The sequence below is a fragment of the Balaenoptera acutorostrata genome, chromosome 12, assembly GCF_949987535.1.
Source record: "Balaenoptera acutorostrata chromosome 12, mBalAcu1.1, whole genome shotgun sequence".
In the NCBI taxonomy this organism is placed as follows: Eukaryota; Metazoa; Chordata; class Mammalia; order Artiodactyla; family Balaenopteridae; genus Balaenoptera; species Balaenoptera acutorostrata.
In genome coordinates, this window is record NC_080075.1 from 73,618,012 (window position 1) to 73,631,628 (window position 13,617).

The window sequence follows — 13,617 nt, forward strand, 5'->3', positions numbered from 1 at the left end:
AAACCCCTACCTCAGTGACTGCTGCCTCTAGCAGCCCAGTCATCCTACTAGAACCTGAGTCATCCCAGACTCCTCCGCATCTTTTACCTTCACCCCTTCCAGCTAGTCAGTTACCGTGTCCTGTCAATTTAAAATCTTAAATCAAGGATCACAATCAAATGTACACAGGGATCAGGCAGGTAAACTGAACAAAGCAGACCTGCGTGGAGCACGGGGACGGGTGGGGAAATGGCACGCTAGAGAGCAAACACCCTTTTTGAAGAGGGCAAGCACTACTCAGCTTCAGGAGATCCTTGTCAGGAAGAAGTTCAGGGCCTATGTCATCCACTATTTTAGTTTTTCAAGAGAATCCAGAAATCTGGGCTTTTATGGGGAAGATACTAATTTTTGAAACAAAGTAGGTGTGAGCCAAATTAAACATATCTGCTGGCCAAATTCAGTGGGCAGGTTAACCAGTTTTGACCTCCTTCTTTAGATTCCCATCTCCCCTTCTATGCCCACTGCTTTGATTCAGGCCTTCCTCATTTCTGACTTAGTTTTACCCGGGAGGATCCTAAAAGGTCTCCCGATCACCCCCACCTCCACTGCTCTCCATTCATTTTCTAGTTGCCGGGGTGAGCTTCCTAAAATTAAAATCTGATCCTGTTTAAAATTTGTAAGTGGCTCCCCAGACCTATAGCATTACCATGTACCTAAGAACCACCTGAGGTATATGTCTAACATGAATATCACAGCGACCTACCCGATCTGAACCTCCCAAAATGGACCTAGAAGTTGGCTAAACACTTTCCCCAGGTGATTCTAATGCCATTAGTCCTTGGACCACAGAAACAGTGATCTACAGGGTAAAATCCAGAAATCCTTTACATCAAATCATCCCCCTCTGAGGGGACCCCACCTCCCTCTCCAGTCTCTTCTCTTGACACTCCACCACCAAGCCCCAACACCTAACATCTTATGGTTCCCAGAAAATACTCTCAGGCCTCGACCCTTGTACACTCACCCCACTGCTCTCCAGTTCTGGGATGCCTCTTCTCCCCTCTTCACCTGGTAAGAACTAGGGCCTACTCAGCTTCATCCTCTAGACTGAGCTCTGCCTTCCCCTCCATCCCCTCTCTGAAGCCTTTCTCAGCTTTAACCCTTACTCCCTGGAGCTGCTTCCTTCTCTCCCACAGCACCCAACACTTACCTAACTGTATTTATTAACTATTTATATTTGTTTATTTCCTTGCCCATATGCCACCAAACTGAGTTCCTTGAAGTCAGGAATTCTAGCTTAGCGTAACTTTGCAGCCCCAGTGCCGTGTCTGACCCAGAGCAGGCCCTCAGTAAATGCTTACTGCATAAACAAAATCAAACTGCATGAATCAGTAAGGGTGCAGGCCAGATTCCAGTTCTTTAGCATTACCATCAAGATGTATGCAGCCTCTCCTTCCCACCTAAATTCACAATTATCACAATTCCTGTAATCAGGCTATTGCTGACAGTCAAGTTAATTAACTACTATAATAGCGGAAACCAATTCATCATAAAATTATATTCTTGAAACCAAACAAGATATTTCACAGAACACTTCCTCTCTAAAGCAAAATGATACAATTTGAAACTAGCTGCTACGCTAGCAATTAAAACTAAGCCTTCCTTAGGTCAGATTAGGTATGCCACAATAGAAGTTTCACCCTTAGTTAAGTGGCAAAATCCTCCAACTAAAGATAGGATAAGAAGAGAGAAGGAATGATAAGCCTCATGAGAGTGAAATCCCTCAACATAACTGTCTGAAAGTACGTTAATAAGCAACAGAGAACAATGGTGGTTAAACTTTCGACATCTTCACGTTCAAAATGCAAAAGTATCCTTCCAATTTCCAGGAGATGCACAGCTCCATTTTACCGTACTTCCAAAATGGTTTTTATTCTTTTATACTTGCATTCCTTCAACAAATATTTGTCAAATGCCTACTCTGCTCATGTGCCAGACCTTGGTCACACTGAACAAGAGAGCTGTAGGATGTGCCCTCCCAGAGCTCATACCCTAACAGAGAGGGCAGACCCTCAACTAATTATTCAACTGTTTCATAAGGCTGGGGTAACACAATGAAAAACATAAGTGTTTAGAGAGCATATAACACAGAATCCATCCCATGCTTTCTTCTATACTCAAAATCAATTGTCTTAACAGTTTCTTACTACAGAAACCTAATTACTACTCTATGTGTGTGCTCCTTTCAGGAGTTATTCTGAATAACTGCCAGGTTTCCAACTGTAGCTCCTCAGATGTACCTCTAGGGAAGATAAAGAAATTAAACTGGTTCAAAAGTAATTCTTCCACCAGCTGCTTTTATAGTACCAATTTTTCTCTACAACTCTTTGCTTTAATATACAGGGTCACATCAGGGAACAAAAATCTCTTTTGAGTGTTTTGGGTCTTTACCCATTTATGGGATGATCTTCCTCAAAAGCTGTTTTAATGCGATAAGCATTTACAAAGCACTCACTGTCGAAGCCCACATAATGGGAATGGGTGATCTTCAGGAAGAAAAGGTCTCTAAGTGCAATTCATGTTCCAGTCAAACTGACCACACAGACTTTTTTCCTTTGGACCTTTGGATTCATATTTTTTTAATATGAACACGGTACTGAGTAAAGAACCTTCTACAAGAAGAAGTTTAGGTTATAAATTTGTGCCACACCCCCCCACCCCCAGTTTTTTAAAGGAAGCCTCATTATAACTAAAATAACATCAATAAACTACATTTTAGTGAACGTTGGATGCTGGCTAAATTGACCTTTGTTTTCCAAGATGATAGGAAATCTGCTGTCAGACACAGGAAGTGAGTCAGATAACGGAAGAGGGAAAAATAGGAACGGAAAAATCACACTAAAATTTTCTATACATTAGGACACCTATCTAGTCGGAAATATAAATCTAGGAAAGACAGCTTATAAAAAAAAAAAAAAAAGAAGATTCCCTATTACAGACACTGCTGCAAATGAAAACAGCTAGTCTATTGGCACCTACCAGAAAGCCAGATCCTAGTAAGGAAGAAAAAGTTTTATATGTCAATATTTACAGTGCAGAAGAGGTAACAGAAAGGTGGTAGAGCTTAAGGGAAAACAAGAGGTATCTAGGTTAATAACCTTCTTTAGTGAAAGCCCTGCACTGGGTTAAATTTCGACTTAAACTTTTCAGACACGTCAGCACCTCAGTTCAAAATGGTATGGCACGATACTGCTTGAAAGCAGAGGAAATGCACTATGTGACCTTATAAGGTCCCTTGCAGTTATTCCAATTCCAGTTTGACAAGATCCACTGTGACTCTTCCCAGTTATTCACTCATTCCACAAATGTCTACTGGATGCCTATGCACAGAAGCACTGTGCTCAGGCCATGGTGATCCATAAGGCGAGCCTAACCACTTGGGTACTGCGTTCTAATGGGGAGACACCTAAAGAACTAACTCCATAAAGGAGCAGAGGGTACTGTGAGAGCACACTTAAGGGGAACGAGATACTCAGGGAATGCTTCTCTGAGGAATATTTAAGACGTGAAGATGAACATAAATGGGGTGCTACATTCCTGGCAGACGTAACAACATTACTTGAAGATCTTAAAAAAAGGAGAGGGGGGAGATGGCTACTAACGTTGGGAGGGGTAGACAGTGAGTGGCATGACGTGAAGCTGATGACACAGACAAGGGCCAGATCATTCAGAGCCATGCAGATCATGTTCTGGATTTTTGGACTTCATTCCAAGAGCAAAGGGAAGACAATGGAGGATTTTAAGCAAAGGAGTGATGTGACCAGATGCACATTTTTTTAAAAGATTACTACGAAGCATAAAGAAAGAACTGGAAGGGCAAAAGTGGATGTGTGTAAGCAACCATATCAAGTAGTATTGGATTATAACCCAAAGTATAAAATAAATATCCATGAATTCATACTGATATAAATAAATCATTGAATAAATATACATTGGGAAGAAAAGATAAATCTTCCACGCAGAAGTCCAAATAAATTATGTCAACACTCTGCCCTCAAGGAGGTGAAGCATAACTCTCCACTCCTTAAGTGAGGGCTGCGCGTACTGACTTCCTTTCAAAGAGAAACTTGACAAACACTACCTCAGCAAGGTGATCAAAGTCAACATCAACAGCGATAAGTCATGCCGATGACATGATGACATATACTCTTCTTACTATGAGAAAGGCACTTCAACCCTGTGGTCTTCCTCCCAAAACCTCATGACCCTTGTCTAATCATGAGAAAAACATCAGACAAATCCCAATTGAGGGACATTCTACACAATACCTGACCAGAACTCCTCAAAACTGTCAAGGTTATCAAAAACAAGAAAAGTCTGAGAAATTGTCATAGCCAAGAAGGGCCTTGAGACATGATGAGTAACTGTGATGTGGTATTCTGGATGAGATCCCAGAACAGAAAAAGAACATTAGGTGAAAACTAAGGCGATATGAATAAAGTATGCACATAGATTAATAATAATGTGTAAATATCGGTTCATTAATTGTGACAAAGGTACCATAAGATGTTAATAACAGGGAAAACCGGGTGTGGAGTATATGGGAACTCTGCATGTACGATCTTCACAATTTTTCTGTAAATCTATTCTAAAATATTCTAGAACCATTCTAAAATTAAAAGATTAAAGTATATGTGGGGAGAGTGGTAATGGAACCATCTTTCTACTTTAGGCTAAAAATGACAGAACATACAGGACCTGGTGATTCACCGGCTGGTGGGTGGGGTAGAGGACTCAGTAGTGAAGGCGACACAGGTAGCAAGGATGAAAGGTTACTGCCCAGATGTAGGGCTTGGGCAACTGACTGGACGGATAGTGGAGTCATTCACTGATAAGGGAGTCGTAGAAGAGAACCGTACGTGAAGGAAAGTGAACAACCAGCATTTACTGGAGGCCCATTATGTACCAGGCGGTTCTCCAATTCTCACAATCATTCTGCGCCGTAGAGACTATTATTTGGCCCAAAGTCAATAGAAGAAATTAGATGCTGGCATCAGGTTCGGTATCAGGTTTATATGTACTGCAAAGCCCGCGCTCTTTCCACTACACGGTTCCAGTTCCTGCCTGTGCACACGTACTTCACTGGCCGCCCAGGCGCCTCTTTCCTGGGAGTGGAAGCGAGCGCATCTGCAGTTTGGCCCCAGCAGTCACGCTCCCTCCCCGGGCCTCATCTGCCAAATGATTCTCTCCATCTCCGAAGTTGAATGCAAGAGAGCCGAGTAGAAACTTCTTCATTAAAATGAAGACAAGACACCACAGAAGGGAACTGCATCACCTCTCAGGGGACTAAAAATAATAATAATAACGAAGTAAAGAAGCGAAGGAAATTCTCTCGCTCCACTCTCGTCGACCGGTCTCCTAAGGAAAAGGCAATCCCCCGGGAGGGTACCGAGTCGGAGCGGCGGGCCTAGGATGCTCCCACGCTCCCCGACCCCAAAGCCCCAGCACTCGGCAGGACCCACGGAGAAACTCCCGCCAGCCTGCCCGGAGCCACGCGGCACAAGGTGACACGGACCGCGCCGGCCCCTTAGGCGCCTAGGAGAGGCCGGGACCAGCAGGGCGAGGGGCGTCCGCGGGGCCCGCGCTACCTTGTATTTATCAAAGCCGGCCAGCTGCTCCGGGCTCACGTATTCGTAACCAGCCATGACGACGCGAACACTAGCGCCCACTCGGCAGCGACGCTCCACGACGAGATGGGGAAACACGAGCACCGCACCAGCTTGGCAAAACTGGGAAGACCTGGGCTGGCAAAAGAGCTGGAAAAGCCGTGCTCCGCCCACCGCGCACGCGTAGCCACCCCGGCCACTTCCGCCGCCTCCCAGCACGCAAGCGCAGCCCCCACTTCTCCCCGCCCACCGAGGGTGGGTAGCTAGCAGGCTCACGCGGTTCCCCGTTCGCGCCGTCGCAGTCCAATCAGCGTGGATCGGAAGCCACTAAGTTCCGCCTTCTAGGCTTCCTCGTCGCTTTATTAGCTAGCGTCAAAATTGGTGAGTTGAGGTAAGGCAAGAGGGGAGGTGAAAGGTCAGTTTCCCAGGAGGCCTTGCTCTTCGTCTCTGGGGTGTGCCGGGGGTGATGTGGCATCTGTGCCTGTGTAGAGATTTGGGGATACCTTTTTAGTCTTGGGTGGGGGTAGAGTGATTGCTTGCGAATCAGTTCAGCAGTACCTCAGGAAAGAGGGCTTAGTTCCCCCAAGCCGTGAAGTAAAAGCAGACAAAGCGTCTGAGCCCAGCCCGCTTCCAGCTCCTGGCACAGTGCGCTGCACGCAGTAGCTTAGTGAACGTAATTTGCTGTAGAGAAGCCAGTGAGAGGCTTTTTGCAGTCGGTAAAGGGGCGTGAAAGAGCTTTGGAGACAAGTGCCTAGGGACAGCGTTGTTTGTGAACCTTGGACACCCTCCGCTCTATTTATTGCTCTGTTCCAAATGAAGATTGCCAGTGTCTCCCGACCAGATAGAAACACTGATCCCTGAGTCTCTAAGGGGTCCTTAAATGCGTTTGCAAGAAGTGCGTTTACATAACTGGAGACAATTACAGAAAGAACACTAGAACTATGGCTAGTGTGTATCAGTCTAATAATAAAATTGAATAATGGTAATAGTTGCTACCATTTATTGATCGCTTTCTAGGTGGGGAAATTTACATAGCTTATCACCAACCCCTATAACAACACCGTGAGAAACGGAAGGCATTTTACCCACTTTGCAGATTAGGAAATCAAAATTCAGACTACCTAACCTGACCAGGATCACTTAATTACACAGCTCGGAAATGGTCAACCCAAACTTGTTCTCTCGTATGGAAAGCCACCACATAAGGGAGCCTCTCGATCTCTCTGGGACTCTGAAACAAGGGCAATTATTTTGAGATCTCTTATGTTCTTTGCATTCATTCATTCAACAAATACTAATTGAGGACTCAATATATGTCAAGTATATTATTGTTTCTGCATATGTCTTAGCTTCTAAACTTTAAGATTCGCACGAGGTAGGGACTTCCCTGGTGGCGCAGTGGTTAAGAATCCGTTTGCCAATGCAGGGGACACGGGTTCGAGCCCTGGTCCGGGAAGATCCCACATGCCGCGGAGCACCTAAGCCCGTGCACCACAACAAAAAGCAGCCCCCGCTCGCTGCAACTAAAGACCGCACAGCAACGAAGACCCAACACAGCCATAAATAAATAAATAAATAAACAAATAAAGATTCTTAGGAGGTAATAGATATAAAATATCTATCATCATACTTGGTACATGGTAGATGAGCAATAAATTTGGGTGTTATTTTCCCTCACTTGCCCTAAGGGGAGGATTTGTATCTTATACAACCTAATTTTCCCCATGTCCCGTAGCCTAGCAGCTTGCAAATGGTACATGGTCAATACATTCTGTTGAATGAGTGAGCAAAGATCTCTGATACACTGTGAAGTGCCCAGCTTTGAGAAGGACATTGGAAATGCGAACCTCCCTTTAAGAAGGAAGTTGGCTCTAATGAAAGGAAAACTATGAAACCACCTCCTTATAAAAGTATTTTCTTTGTGCAGGTACTGTATTTAAATCCTCTCTGTGTATTAATAAGAAAACTGAATTGGAATTTTAGACAAATCTGTTAATCAGACTGAAGCTGTTCTCCCAAGTAATACACTATAGATTTCCTCTATTATGTGTTTCTTTTTTTTTTTTTTTAATTTTATTTATTTATTTATTTATTTATGGCTGTGTTGGGTCTTCGTTTCTGTGCGAGGGCTTTCTCTAGTTGCGGCAAGTGGGGGCCACTCTTCATCGCGGTGCGCGGGCCTCTCACTATCGTGGCCTCTCTTGTTGCTGAGCACAGGCTCCAGACGCGCAGGCTCAGTAATTGTGGCTCACGGGCCCAGTTGCTCCGCGGCATGTGGGCTCTTCCCAGACCAGGGCTCGAACCCGTGTCCCCTGCATTAGCAGGCAGATTCTCAACCACTGCGCCACTAGGGAAGCCCTTATGTGTTTCTTTTAATCGATATGAAGAGGAAAAAAAAAGTATGATTTTTATTTATTTTTTTTTTATAGAAATCCACTTTATTTTATTTTTGGCTGCGTTGGGTTTTTGTTGCTGCACACAGGCTTCTCTAGTTGTGTGGAGCGGGGGGTACTCTTCGTTGCAGTGTGCGGGCCTCTCATCGCGGTGGCCTCTCATGTTGCGGAACACAAGCTCTAGGCAGGCGGGCTCTAGAGCGCAGGCTCAGTAGTTGGGGCGCCCAGGCTTAGTTGCTCCGCTGAATGTGGGATCTTCCCGGACCAGGGCTCGAACCCCTGTCGCCTGCAGTGGCAGGCGAATTCTTAACCACTGCGCCACTAGGGAAGCCCTAAATGATTTTTAATATAAGACCTGTGCTTATGGATCTGGCATATAAACTTCATACTTGTAAAAGATATTTAGTTAATTGTGAAAAGCCATAAAATGTGACTTGAGTACATGAACCTAATAGTAGCTCATAAACTGCAGTTATTGTTAATCACTTCAGATGTAAGCAAATTCAAAGTGACATTTCTGATTTTGTAAAATTTTTTCCTACCTCTCTAACATTTTCTTCAAAAGCAGTGTTTTAAAAAGAGCAGCTTTTAATTTTGTGAAAGCAGTTACAATTTGCTGCCTCTCTTCTGCAGAAGATTGTAACAAGTTTGAATCAATTATGAGTCAGAAAAAAAAAAAATTATGAGTCAGTCTGAGAATTTCTAAACTGAAACATAACACAGAACTTTGTTTATACTTTGACATCTGTTACATACTGGCTGTGTGATCCTAGACAGCTTACTTCACCTAAACGTGTTCTCTCTTTTTTTTTAAAATCACATTGAGTATTTATTTATTTATTTATTTATTTATTGGCTGCGTTGGGTCTTCGTTGTTGCACGCGGGCTTTCTCTAGTTGCGGCGAGTGGGGGCTACTCTTTGTCACGGTGCGCAGGCTTCTCATTGTGGTGGCTTCTCTTGCTGTGGAGCACGGGCTCTAGGCGCGCCGGCTTCAGTGGTTGTGGCTCACGGGCTCTAGAGCGCAGGCTCAGTAGTTGTGGTGTATGGGCTTAGTTGCTCTGCGGCATGTGGGATCTTCCCGGACCAGGGCTCGAGCCCGTGTCCCCTGAATTGGCAGGTGGACTCTTGACCACTGTGCCACCAGGGAAGTCACATAACATGTTCTCTTTTTTAAAGAGTGGGCATTAGACTAAATCTCTAAGATCCTATTTATCTCTGAAATTTAATTAAACTATATCATTTAACTTCTCTAAGGTGAAATCAACTGATCTGTAAAGTGCTCATAATTCTTGTCCTACCTTATAGTTATTTCATAGAGCACGTGAAGTGGTATGGCATAAGCCTGTTAAATTAAGCCCATACAAATATAAGATATTATTTTTCCAAAACCCCATGAATCCTTTTACCAGGTACCTTTTACCAGGTACTCTCACCCAGGAAGAGAAAATTGTCATGTAAACAAGTTTGCCTTTGCAAGTGAATCACCTTCCCGTCTCCTCTTTCCTGAATTCCATTCGAGGGCGCATTTATCCCTAAGGCAGCCCAGAGCTGCCAGGGACCACTTCATATTGGCCTGGCTAGTCCCTTCTATACCCCATGCTGTCTCTTCCTTCTGCACCACAATACTGAGCACAGTTTGTTATTGCTTGCTTCCTTGGTCTGCCTCCTCATCCATTGAAGTTCTTCTCTTCTATATCTCATACACTCAAGGTCAGGCTTTTTGCCTTCCAGAATGATAATCATAAAAGATATTTGTGCTAGAACAATGTTATCAACTTCCTAATATAATCTGGGGTGGGGTGTGGGGGAAATGGTATAATTCCTACAATTCCTGTTTTACTTAGTCATAAGTAAGACGGAGTCAGATAAATGGAGATATCTAGAAAATTGGGAGTTAGTTAAGGACTAATATAGTTAGTAACTCCAATATAAGTTATTAAAGACATAAAAATAGGCAAGACTTCCCAAGGAAGCTTGTAAAAAGATACTGATTGGGTTTTTATTTTTAAACAATGATAAAGCCTTATATTCATAAAGTCAAAGCAGTTTGACATCTCACTAGATCATCCTAACAACCCTGCACCGTGGCTGGGTAGTTGTTCTAATTGTACAGAACAGAACAACAGAAGAATTACATTTGGGCAAGTTTTGGGGAAAACTTGCCCAAAAGTTTATGGTAAAACTGGAATAAGAGAACAGGTCATCAAACTTCTAGTTGAATAACTTTTCCACTGTACCATGCTTCTACAAGTTACCATGGTAAGATGTTTTAAAAAAGAAAATTCACAAGTTAGTTTTTTTTTTTTTTTTTTTTTTTACAAGTTAGTTTTTAATCAAGTCTGGAGGGGGGGAAAAAAAAACTAGGGGGCTTCCCTAGTTTCAAATTATCATTCTGTATATAGAGGGATAAAGGCCAATAGCCTTATGGTTGACCTTGGATTTGGGAGTAAGCAGGTGGCAGCAATAAGTATCTGTTTGTCTGAATCCCACTCTAGGTCTAAGCTTGTGGGTGCTTCCCGGCAACCAGTGACACCTGGGCAAAACTGAAGGACTCTGTACCTGGTTGGTCCATAAGAAAGAAGTTGAGACTGTAAGATTTGATTTTTTTATTAAGATATTTTACCATTAGAGAATACAAAATTTAAAAACACAGAAAAATAGAAAAAACATACCAAATCCTACCATTTAGTGACAACTACTGTTAATGGCTTGGTGTCTTTTATCTATTGATTGATTCATTGAATATAAATATTACTTAAGGCCTGTGGTGAATGATGCTAGGCCCTGGGGAGCACTGAGGTCAACACAACAGACACTTGGTTTATCTGCAGCATCTCCTTCCAGTCTCTTCCTGGGCATTTTTTTGTACATGCAGAAACGATTCAAACTTCTCTAAAGTTACAGGAACGGTCTAAAAATATTGTATAAGAAAACTCACTTCCTTAGTTCTGTTCATTGTTTTATATACCTTGGACACCTCAACTTGCATTGAATCAGGAAGATGTTATCTCTCTTGTTCTTCTCACTTGTCATGAACTCAAAGGGGTTAAGGTGAATAGGGTATCAATTAAGAAAAATTATGTTTTGGGAGTAGAATCCTTAGGGGTTTCTCCAGCTCCAGCTCCATCCACTTTCTAATGTTCTCTGAGTCACTTTTTCCTTCGGTGTTTCTGCTTCTAGGTGGAGCGTCTTCTCTCCAAGCAGTCTGTCCTTGCGTCTCCTAACTGGAGGCTACCACTGCTCAGTCTCTGCCCAGCACGGAAGCAGCTCACCTCCAGGGGTCTCAATCCCACCTCTTTCTTCTGTCATTCCTGGTCCTCAAGAGCCCCTGTTGAGCACTGCCCAGGTCCACTTGGCTCTCTGACTGACCCCCTTTGGCGATGGTAGCAGATGCTGTTGGTGTCCATCTGAGACCACCTGCAGCTGCAGTAGACAGTTTCCAACTTGCTGATGGAGCCCCACCCCAAGCACCTGTGTCTTCTCTCTGTGGTTCTCAAAACAGATTCTTCACCATTTTCATGTTTTCGAAAATCAATTATTTACAAAGTCTTTGCTCCCATGCATGTATATGCTCTATATGTTTGCTGTTCTTTCAGCAGTGACCTTAGCCAGGGGTGGTGGTGAAAGTGGAAATGTATTGAGGCTAGATTTCTACCCTAGGTGCTGTGTGTGTGTGTGTGTGTGTGTGTGTGTGTGTAAATCAGCTTTTTTTCCCCCTTTCTTTCTTTTTTTTTTTTTTTAATTTGGCCTCACTGTGTGACATGTGTGATCTTAGTTCCCCAACCAGGGATTGAACCCGGGCCCCACAGTGAAAGCACCACGTCCTAATCACTGGACCACCAGAAAATTCCCACCTTTCTTTTTTTATTTAAAAAAAAAAGCACGCCTATGGTTAGAAAATATGTATATCAAGCAGCACACAGACCCATTCAGACTCGTAGTCTCATTCCCCGGAAGCAACAACTATTGCCAAATTTCTGATGTATTCTTTCAGAAATAGTCCAAGTAAAAGAGCACAAGTATCTAATATAGATTCCCTTTTTTTTACATAAAGGAGAGTATAATATACACTTTAAATTTCACCATATATATTGGGGTTCACTCCAAATAGAGCTATTTTACTTTTTTTCCCATAAAAATGTTCTGTTGTTTAGAAATGCCATAATTTACTTAACCTATCCCTTTTGGACATTTGGGTTGTTTAACTCATTTGCTATCACAAACAACTCTGCTTTGAACATCCTTATATACATATTTTGTATAAGTACACTTTTGTCAACACTGAAGATTATCAATATCTTGTCTTTTGAAAATTGGTAGGTAACAAAGAATATTTTCTTATTTCAATTTGCATTTCTTATATCTTAAGTTGGATGTTTTTATATGTTTATCAAACTATTGATATTTCTTTTTCAGTAAACTGCCTGTGTTGCAGCAAAAATAGAAATGAAGTTTTCCCTCCTCTGAGAACAAGGAAGATAAAGGGAACCGTGAACAGGCTAGGGAGGAAACATAACCTGGCCTGAAAGAGTTAATCACTCCTTGGTTTACTTTAACTGTCACTAATTTGTAGTAACTAGATTTGTACTTTACAAAGCTAACCTCACTCCCTGACACTATGAAATTTACATTCGGCACCTGTCACCCCTAACTCTGTGTGAGTTATATCCCGTGCTTCTCACTCCCTATTATGTCCTGGCACTTACATTCTATACGCCCCTGGTAACAAATCACCCCCTATAGTTTTTGCATTTCAGAAACAAAGTCACCGGCCGATAAACCAGAGGCAAACGGACACAATTACCAAACTGCCGGACCCCAATTACCAGGCAGCCTAACGCCAGCTATGACTGTTTTGAAATAATGCAAAGGGAAGGAAGAATGCAAGACCTTTGATCCTTATCATATACTCCAGACTTCGAGCCCCACATATAAAATCCCTGTTTCCCAAGGAGTGGAGGCACAGTTCTTGAGGCCCTAGCCGCGCTAGCCTGCTGTGTCTTCCCTTCTCCCTGGCAGAAAAATAAAGCCATCTCTCTCTTCCTCCAAAATCCCTGTCTCCATATTTCTGTTCAGCCTTGGTGCACAGGGAAGCCGATATTTCGGCAACACCTTTTCCTATTTTTGCCCATTTTCTCAATGATGTGTAAGATAAAAAATTCCTGTGTTAAGATTAGCCCTTTATTCAATCACCATCCTACAAATATGTTGTCTTTTGCCTTTTTAACCCAACATTCTTTTCATCCCAAATTTAAAACTTTGTATACAGTCTAATTTATTTCCTTTCTGGCTTCTGGGTTTTGTGTTGTGTTTAGAAAAGCCTTCCTCACTTCAAGTTATTTTGATAATTTATCCTGGTATTTTTCCAGATTGTTTGTTACATTTAAGACTCCAGTCTATCTTGAAATTATTTTAGGATAGCAATCAGCTCTAATATTTGCCTTTTCTAACCTTGGCTCTTTGATCAATGACCCAGCTTCCTGGGAGTTCCAGAACAATCCAGATGTCCCAGATCCTTGGGGATGTGACTGTACCTGGCTTGATACATGGTTGGTTGTGACCTAGGGCCCCCAAGTCC

The 13,617-nt window shown here is 42.8% G+C and overlaps 1 protein-coding gene and 1 long non-coding RNA gene across 3 annotated transcripts in view; one reads left to right on the top strand and one right to left on the bottom strand.

Annotated features, from left to right (window-relative positions):
- The window catches only part of SELENOI (selenoprotein I), a 42,154-nt gene extending 36,331 nt beyond the window's left edge, over positions 1-5,823 (bottom strand). The window contains exon 1 of one of the 2 annotated variants that reach the window (XM_007191279.2): positions 5,628-5,819. In XM_007191279.2, coding sequence (XP_007191341.3) covers positions 5,628-5,684 — 57 coding nt within the window. In that variant the 5' untranslated portion in view covers positions 5,685-5,819. Of the gene's footprint in view, positions 1-5,627 lie in introns of both variants that reach the window. The other variant, XM_028168800.2, reaches the window with a different exon arrangement.
- On the top strand, positions 5,675-13,212 carry LOC103003072 (uncharacterized). The gene is made up of 3 exons (XR_451859.2): positions 5,675-6,036; positions 10,535-10,629; positions 11,220-13,212. It is a non-coding gene; the product is annotated as an uncharacterized LOC103003072 (long non-coding RNA).
- Positions 13,213-13,617: the final 405 nt, after the last annotated feature.